Here is a 9,601-nt window from a genome sequence, read left to right on the forward strand (position 1 = left end):
GTAGGCCTTACATACCCCATTAGTCTCTCTGCCCCCACACATGCGTGCACAGAAAGGTATCCTACACACGCAAGTACCCAAAACTCATCTCCACAATATGGCAAATGACCCTGAAGGAGAGTCTACCAGGCATAAATCTTCAGGATCAAGGCAGGACTCACTCTGGCATACAAGGCTTCTCTGCACTGCAGGTACTGGTGGCACTGGCCCCTGCACTGTTTCTCTACCCCAGTCTTCTTGGTCTGAGATGCCCAGTCTCTCTTCTACCTCCTTATCTAACTCATACTCATACTTCAAAACACGTCAGCCATTCTCCCCAGCAAGCCTTGCCAGAGCCCTTAGACCCCACTGGGTGCCCCTCCTTGGCTTCTGTAACTCCCTGTGATTATCTCTCTCCATCACTGCACCTGCATAGCTCTCTCCTACCAGCCAAATCTGAGGACAGAGATCCTATCTGAGTTGTCTTCGTGTCCCCAGCACCACAGATCATGCTGGGTACATGATGGTCATGATGAAAGAATGTTGGCTGAAGGAAGGCTGACAAAGTCCTTATAGCATTTGGAATTCGAAGAGGGGTAAGCACACTTCCTACGTCATCCCCATGGCTGCCCAGCTGCTGTGGCCCCACGGGCTGGCACGCACCTCTCGGCCAGTGTCTGCTGCTCATTGATGCCCACATTGAAGAGGACGGGCTGCACCCGCAGCAACATGCCGCTCTGGATCTCCCGGGGCAGGGCGTCAAATAGTGGGCCCGGCAGGGGCACCCGCACATTAAACCCATCGCTGGAAAGAGGGAAAACAGGGGTGAGGCCGTGACTCTGGGGCCAGGAGGGACCTGAGCACACCTCAGTGCCAGAGCCCAGACTGGCCCCGTGGCTCAGTGATGGCCAAATTGTCAGCCACAGATCTTTAAGGAGTGACACTATTGTAAGAGGCTGTGACCAGCATTTATAACAAATGAAATAGAATAAAAATTTATAAAGGAAAAGCATATTCCATGAGATAAACATAAACAAAAAGTACTGCTCTGGCTCAGAGAAACTTAAACCAACATTTCTACCGATTTCCTGTGATGACAGGCAGCATGTCTGCTGACGTGTTAGAAGTGGCCTGAGTGACTTTGAAGGTCACGTTCCTCAAGTCCATGATTCCAAGGCTCATGTCCTCCAGCATTGCCAACTCCTCACCTGCATGCGAGAGAAGGAAGGGCTGTCAGGCAGAGATGCTGCCACTCTCTCTGTGGATCTGGCACAGTTAGCAAGGGACACCCAGGCGAACGGCAACGAGCTCAAGCCCAGCTATGACAAGAGAGTGTGCAGGTGTGGGCTGTGACAAGAGAGCGTGCAGGTGTGAACCGGGTAGGGGTCTCTGAGCTTCTTCCCCTGTGACTCACTCCTCTGCAAGGACGGCTACTGAAATCCTATGGCCACATTAAAAACTGCAGCTGGTAGAGATGCGCCATCCTTCCCCACCCCTTTGTGGGCAAGCACAGGGCCGTGGAAAGGAAACAGAAATGCAGGGAACTCAGAAGGCCAAGCCTGCTCTTAAAAATGTGCTGAGTGGGAGGTCCCTGTGGCTCAAAGGATCAAAGGAGTAGGACACCAGCCCCATATACCGGAGGGGGTGGGTTCAAACCCGGCCCCAGCCAAAAACTGCAAAAAAAAAAAAAAAAAAAAAAAAAGTGCTGCAAGAGGCAGCACAAAAGCACTGTTGTGGCCAGATCCTTCCATTACACTGGGCTTGACATCTCTTTTGATGTCCTAGAACACCAAAGATTAACAAATGCTTTAAAATATGATGCATTTTCATCTTCTCAAAAGAAATTAACAGAAAACAAGGTAAGAAGAAGAAAGCTTATTTGGAGGGCAATTTGAAAATACCTATTAAGTTTTAGAATATTCCTACCCTTTGACCCAGCAAGTTCTTTTAGTCACCTAGTAGCTATGGAAGGGCTCACAGCGCCTTATGTGCACAGATGCCAGCAGTACTGGCTTAACACAGCAATTCAAGTACACTCCACACATCCTACGTGACATTACTGGTTACATAATTATCATCCATCCTCAACTCGAAAGACCTTCAAGGTACATAACAGACAACTACTATTAGCTAGACATAAGAGTTTTTTTTAAAAAACATACATAACAAACAAACAAACCAAACCAAGGTATTATGTACATAGTATAACTGTCATTTTGTTCTTTGTTACATGTTTTAGTGAGGTTTGGATTTTAATCAGCATGCATTATACTTGTGTTAACTAGAAAAGTCTCTTGGAAAAAACCCTGGAGATCACACAGATAACTGCGGCTCCTGCCCCAGCTGCAGAGGCCCTGGGTGTGAGCAGCGCCCACGGGCATCTCACCATAGGTGCTCAGCAGGCTCTCAAACTGGGCCAGCAGCCCGATGGTGTAAAGCTGCCGAAGGAAGCCGTCGTCATGCAGGCAGTTCCTCAGCTTGATGATGAAGCCGCAGATGAGAGCGGTCAGCTGCAGGGATAGGGGTGAAGCAGTTTCAGGGTACACATCTGCTCACCAAATAGCAGCCCTGGCCCTGAGTTCCTTCTTTCCATTGCTCAAGGGGGCATCAGCAGCTTCTCCGATCTTCAGGGAAGCTTGGGGAGTAGGGGAGGGCCTGGCTCTGGACCGCAGAGGGCAGGGGCTCCAGGGAGGGTGCCTAACACCCTGGGCTTGCTGCTCTGGTAGCTCCCAAAGGGAGTCTGGATTTTGGCCCAGCTTCAGACCTGATCTGCCTGAGTTATTCCTGGGCTAGAACCTTTTGAAAGCCCAGAATTCCCCACAGTATCTATCTACTCATAGATCCACACCATCGCAACAAAAAACAGGAGTGAGCCGGTTCATAGTCACTGAAAATTTCCTAGGTGGGAGATTTGCTATAGGATGAAACAGCCTCTCTGGTTGGGTGGGGGAACTGAAGAGGCCCACCCTGACCCTAAGTGACCCTGCACTTTATCAGTTTGCTAGCCTCTCTTTAACTTGTTACATTCATTTCAACTCTTATTTTCTCTGAAAGATAACACAAATCTGCAACGAGCCACAGAACTAAGGCACCTACTATTTTATGAACAAGAAGAAAGACTGTTCCAACAGCAAGGTTTGTGTTGTCTTCACTGAACTCTGCAGGGGAAAAAAAGGTGGCAAAGAGGCCTGCGCCATCTGGAACTTTGCCTCCTACTCCTGGCAGGTGTCAGCTCATCAGGGAGACAAACGCATATTGATCTAGTAAGTTTCCTCCCTGTGCTGAAATCTAGACCTCTAGTAAATAAACTTTAAAAGAACAGGAGGACTACAGCCACCTGTGGTTTGTTACAAGTGATTAGGGAGGTAAAGGGATTCCTGAGCCTGTTTTTCTGAGGGGCAGATACCCGTGGCCTCTGGTGGTGTTCCTGAGTCTTACTGTCTGACAGAAGACGACGTCACGACGGTGCTGCAGGCTCAGGTAGGTGGCTATAGTGGGTGCACTGTCCTGCATAAGCAGGAAGACCATCGCCTTCTTGGCCTTGTCGCTCATCATGGCCACGCAGTCTGTGAGGGTGGTGAGCAGCGGATAGAGGGCCTCGCTCCACTCTCCTGTGCATGGTGGAGGGTGGATATTTAGGAAGACCTTAAGAATTATGCCTGGCAATTTAACAAGCCACCTACCCCCTAGGCACTGGACTGTCCTCCCCATGTCCCTGCCCCACCCCTCCATACTCTGCCTAGAGCCAGCCCAGTCTCTAAGCCTCCAGCCCTGAGTCTTTGTAGTAATCTCTGACACATGCCTATCCTCCTGAACCTACCATGTTTCCCTGAAAATAAGACCTACCCCCAAAATAAGCCCTAGCAGGATTTCTATGCATTTGTTAAATATAAGCCCTACCCCGATAATAAGACCTAGTGATGGGTGTGGCTATGCAGAATCCCTGCATAGCCACACCATGCATTTCGGCACAGAGAGAAAGACATCCCCTGAAAATAAGCCCTAGTGTGTCTTCTTGAGAAAAAATAAATATAAGACAGTGTCTTATTTTCAGGGAAACACAGTATACTCAAGACTATGCCTTTTGAGGCAAACAAAAAAGTTTCTGCAAGTCATGATGAGGCCAGAAAATATACTCTCTGTACAGGCCAATCTTCTTCCACAGCACCACAGTTCCTCCACCCAGGAAGGAAGGACATGAAGGAGAGTTCTGTTATCTCACTTCTCTTGGCCCAGGTATGAAGGCAGAGACCCCTGCTCTTCTGGTGCCAAGGACCAATTCTGCCTTGTCCAGCCTGTGTGCTATGTACAACTGTGTTAAACCCTCACTTGCCTCATCTGCAGGAAATGACACTCCGTGTGGTTCCTGAGTTTTAACTCACATTCTCTCCTGCCCCCGGCTTCCTTGCCTGGTGCCATCTATTTCTAGCTTAGTTTTCTTTTACGAATACAAGGAAACTTTGACCCTGTACCAAAACAACTTTTTAAAAATAGAAACTCAAGGGAGAAAAACAGGGTGGAAGATATCTTTAGTTTTGGCTCTTTTTGCCTTTGTATTTACAAGACATTTAAAAGAAATGACATGCCCACATTGGTTAAAGTTTTAACAAGTCACTCAGCCCAAAAATAGGCATTTGATCATCACTCCCTAGTGAACCCACCACACCAAACAGGGTGAGGAGCTGTGGAGTGAAGCCTGGGTACTGCACACCCTTAGGGTGAGGGTTTGAGCCACAGATGCCCCAGACCATGCCACAGTACTCGGGGAAGGCCACAGGTCTGTGGGGGCCATGTAGCTGCCAGAGGGTGACCTATGCCTCATATAAACAGAATCTAAAAAGACCGAGAGAAGGGAGGCGTGGCTCTGCTCTCCCAAGCTATAGTGAGCGCTGTGGAGAAACAGTCTCAGAAACAGGCAGCAGAACTTCCCTAAGCTCAGTGTTTGGTTAATGAGGATTTTTAAGTACATGTTTAGAAGTTGGAAATGATCTAACTGTATGTGCAGGCATACAGTATGTGGACAGGGATTTATATCTGTGATGGAAAACAGCGGGCTTAAATTTGGAAAGTCCATGGCAGAAAGGTCTTAGCAAATAAATCATGGTGACAAAGAACTTGGGACTGAGAAGTGGAAAATGTGAGTCCTAGGCCCCAGCCCCCGCTCAGCAGTGTTGGACCACAGGAAAGTCCCTCAACCCCCTCAACCCAACACCTGGGTCCTTTCTGATAAAATGTGAGAGTGACACTGGATAACATCCAAGTCTTCTTTCTCTAAGATTCTCAGAGACCATGTTTGGTTTCTTTGAAAAACTCTATTGCGTATATGTCAATTATATTTAGTGGCTATCAAAAAATAGCATGGCATTATTTATAATTGCCATTTTTTCCCCAACATGCCAATGACATGTCTAATGGCCATTGCCATTAGGTTGTTCTAATGGCAATTAGAGTTGTGGGAAGGGACGCGGCAATGGCAATTAGGTTGTTCTAACCAAATAGACTGGGGAAAGCGGGGCGGTCATTAGGACTATTCTTCACTAAGAAGTAAATGCTCTTGGGGCAAATGTTGCCAATTTTACTTGACTTTTCTACTTATCATGTACATACACATAAAATTACTATGCAAATCATTTTAATCTGAAAATGTTCAGAGCAAGCTCTCTCTGTACAACTTTTTTACTTTGCCTACTTCTCTATAAAGTCATAAAAGAATGACTATTTTGCTACATTAGCAAAAAAAAAAAAAAGAAAGAAAAGAAGAAGAAGAAAGAAAGAAAAAGAAAAACATTTAAGTACAGAAAGAATGTTTAAAAAACACTCAGATGTTTGTCCTGGTCAGAGGGAGACAGGAACCTGGGTGGGAGCTAAGAGTGACAGCTGCTGGGGCCGGGCTCAGACTTGTCTGAATGGTTCAAGAGCATCAACCACCATTAATGCAACACCTCATTTGGTAACTGTTTTCTCATTTAATTCCCAGAGAGAGGTTTATTAACACAGGTCCGGAACATATGTCTGACTGACTGTAAGCTCCATGCTACTCCTAGCGTGCCTGACCACTGCTGCGGAGGAGAGAACAGGGGCTGGTGGGTAATACATTTTTTCCACTGTGAGGAGAACCTAACAGTAAATAATTTTCAAACAAAATGAATTTCATGAGCAGTAATGTGATTTCTACCCAGGGCCTGGACAAGTATAGGTATCTGGAACACTGGTGTTGGTGAAGGGTTTACACCTTCTTACACATAGTAAGAAAGTCTTACTATGAAAAAAGTCAGCTCAACTCAACAATGTCTTGAGTGGTGTTGCTGATCTGCTTTTTGGGACAAGCTCCTTACATAGTTACTAACTTATAACATTCACTGCCTGGTACTCAGCCTTGGACCAGACTATTTTAGATAACTCTGGAAGGCTCTTACAAATCCACATTCTGTTTCTGCCCTTTTTTCTCATTAGTAGGGGAGGGAGGAGAGAGTGTGTTTGTAAGTGTGTGTGTTTTAACCCAGATTAAATATAGCTTTTGAGAAAGCCAAAGGAACTCTGGCAGGGGAACATTTAACATCAACTGTGGAAAAGCCACCAGTGCATCTGGAATGGCATAGCTGATGTAAAACATGGAGGGTTCTATAAGGCAGGCACTGTGTGCTGCCTGTGAACCCCCAAGACTTCCTATTATTTCTACAAACTTCAGTATGTCCAGAATTGAAAACCCCTGACCTTCTGTACGGCAGGTGCACACATCACCAGCCCTTTCCTAGCCCTGGATGCTGGGCATGGTCCCAGACTTCACTGCTGAGGCTCAGGGGACAGGCAGCTTGGTCTGAAGGCACTGGTCTGTCATGGAGGTCAGCTGAGGAGGACTGGAAGCCCAGAGACACATATGAAGGAGGAGAACAAAGTGTGGGCCCAGGAGAGGCAATGGGGAGGAGAAAACCAAGCTTAAACATCTGTGCAACCATCTCAGTGACCTTGAGGGTCACGCAGGTTGAGGTCTAAGACCCGCGCAAGGCTACACTGATTTCTTTTGAAAAGAGAAACTGTCAAGGGACTAAAAGCAAACTGGGAGGGTAAGATGTGCCCAGTCAGATCCACCTGCCAACGATTTAACTTCAGTAGAGTTCTGGGGTTGCTGCCAGGAGTCGCCATGGCTGGCTGATTGGCCGTGCCATGTGAGCAGACAGGTTTCACTGATGGCTGACAGGCATAGCTTTGTCAATCCCACAAGCATCCATTTGCTGCACTCTAGATATAAAGCAGTGTCCTGCTATCTCACATTTACATCTAGTCAGACATACGCATCACACAGATCATGTAGCTGATTTTTAGAATGTAAGAAAACGAAACAAAAAAAAAAAAACATATTATTTGGGGAGGGCTCATGCTCACTGTGGGAAAACCATAAGCCAAATCCAGGAGGTTTCAAAATAAACTAGATCAAGGGTTAGCATGCTTTTTTTTTTTTTTTGCTGAGGGTTATACAGAAAATAATTTAGGCTTTGAAGGCCACTGGGCCTAGGTTGTGACTAACTCAACTCTGGCAGGGAGTTAGAGCAGCCATGGACAATACCTGGATGGGTGGACACAGCTGGTTTCCAATAAAAGATTCTTTTATAGGGGCCATTACAGGTTACATTTTTTATGTAACCCTGTGGGCAAGATTGAGCTCAGAGCTATATGTAGCTTGCCAACCCCTGAACTAGAACCATATACATGGTTTCTACATGCAAAAGCGCAGAAAGATTACATTTCTAGCACTAACTCCAACTGAAGCCCCTAGCTGTGTCTGATAAGAATTCTACAACTGCATCCGGATTCAGAAGAGAGGATGCTGCAGGATTACCGATGTCATAACACTGGGTGGATACACATTATCTAATGTGTCCTCAGAGCAGCACTCCCTTGTAAGGTCAAGTGAATGCCCAGGAAATATGTCCATATGTGTACCTCTCTAAATCAGGTCATCCACTTCAGAGAGCCCAATATACTCAGGAACATTAATCATCTGAAAAGGCGTTAGGACGTAAAAGTAAAAAATAACATACATGTGGTAGCCTACCTCAGGCCACAATTCCTTCAGCCCAAGTGGTCCCTCACCAAACCTAAGACAAGTCTTACCTGCCTCACAGTAAAGAAGGTCCTAAAGTATTTTCCCAACTCTGGGAACATCAGGTAATCTTTGATAACTTAGCTACAAAGACTACTTGGACATGAAAAAGCCATCAGCAGAGCCTTGAACAGAAACCACATACCTGGGCTGGACTCTTCAGGAGGGGGGCTGCAATCTGCACAGAAATGGAGGGCAACATGGATGGTTAAGGAGCAGCACACAGTTTAAATACAAGCAACTCAGTCTTAGAGCGGCTGCAGCCGCAGCTCGCAGTAAGGTGGCTGGCCACATGGAGAAGAGGTCTGGGTGCCTGGCTGCCTCTTCCCCGAGAAGCAGGCACGTCGGCTGCTTCGTGGTGGCTGAGCCCTCTCAGAGGCAAACAGTGCCAGATCTCCCGGTGTCGACATTCATGTTGCTGATATCTCAACATAGAATGCTCTTCAGATGTGCGAACTAACTTACTGCAATGTGGTAAGTGCCACTGAAGAAAGCACTCACGCAAACCACATACGTGGCAGAGCCCCATGTTGGCTCACAACATCTGGAAGCAAACTTGTACTGAGAGAGACTGACCAGCAAACTAAGCCTTCTCAGGTCAGAGCCCACCGCCCCGCTCACCGGGAAGCCCGGGCTCAGGATTGACTGCTGAGATCCAAGGTGTTCAGAGCCATTAATGAAACCGATATACCAAAAAACTCTATGCCAATCTTTCACATTTAAACCAAATGTAAAAGTTTTCTGGTCTGGGTTCAGGTCCTCAAAGATTACCAATTTTCATTCCATTTCACCTCTGCTGAGTCACACTAGGGCATAGTCAATTTCACATTTCTCTCAGAAATTCTAAAATTCAGCTCAGTGCCTATAGCACAGTGGTTATGGTGCCAGCCACATACGCTGAGGCTGATGGGTTGGAACCCAGCCTGGGCCTGCCAAACAATGACATCTGCAACAAAAAATAGCCAGGCATTGTAGTAGCACCTGTAGTCCCAGCTACTTGTGAGGCTGAGGCAAGAGAACTGCTTAAGCCCAAGAGTTTGAGGTTGCTGTGAGCTGTGATATCACAGTACTCTACAGAGGGCGACAAGAGACTCTGTCTCCAAAAAAAAAATTCTAAAATTCCTGGTTAACTGGGTGTGCCATCTGAAAGAAAACAAGTTTGAAAAGGGATCAAGGGAGTAAAAGTTTATTTTATGTCTGAGATTTTCAGTTCAAACAATGTCTTCAGGATACTAAAATGAGGTGGTTTCAGATCTCCAAGAGCACCCAGACCCAGCTTCATAGGGATTTATACAGCCTGGACAGTTGAGAAAGGGGGGCAAGGGGTCTTTCTTCTCTAATCACCTTTGAAAGTGACTTCTTGAACTGGCAGAGGGGACAGAAAATATAAAGGCCTCTGTAGGTTCAAGAGTTTGACCTCTTTGTAGACCCTGTATGTCCTGAGACCATCTATCTAGTTAATAGGGAGAGAAACCCAACTGGTGGTGTGGAGTGATACAGAGCAGGGATGTTTTTTTTTTT

General features: G+C 46.5%; 1 protein-coding gene across 2 annotated transcripts in view; it reads right to left on the reverse strand.

Moving 5' to 3' along the window:
- The window catches only part of INPP4A (inositol polyphosphate-4-phosphatase type I A), a 139,963-nt gene that overhangs the window by 22,319 nt on the left and 108,043 nt on the right, over positions 1-9,601 (reverse strand). For both annotated transcript variants that reach the window (XM_023515771.1, XM_023515770.1), the window contains 5 exons: positions 8,226-8,258; positions 3,418-3,590; positions 2,366-2,489; positions 1,061-1,187; positions 643-783 (listed from right to left, as the gene is read on the reverse strand). In XM_023515771.1, coding sequence (XP_023371539.1) covers positions 643-783; positions 1,061-1,187; positions 2,366-2,489; positions 3,418-3,590; positions 8,226-8,258 — 598 coding nt within the window. The remainder of the gene's footprint in view (positions 1-642; positions 784-1,060; positions 1,188-2,365; positions 2,490-3,417; positions 3,591-8,225; positions 8,259-9,601) is intronic.

Source organism: Otolemur garnettii, unplaced genomic scaffold (genome assembly GCF_000181295.1).
Source record: "Otolemur garnettii isolate 467f Iridium unplaced genomic scaffold, OtoGar3 scaffold00079, whole genome shotgun sequence".
Lineage (NCBI taxonomy): Eukaryota > Metazoa > Chordata > Mammalia > Primates > Galagidae > Otolemur > Otolemur garnettii.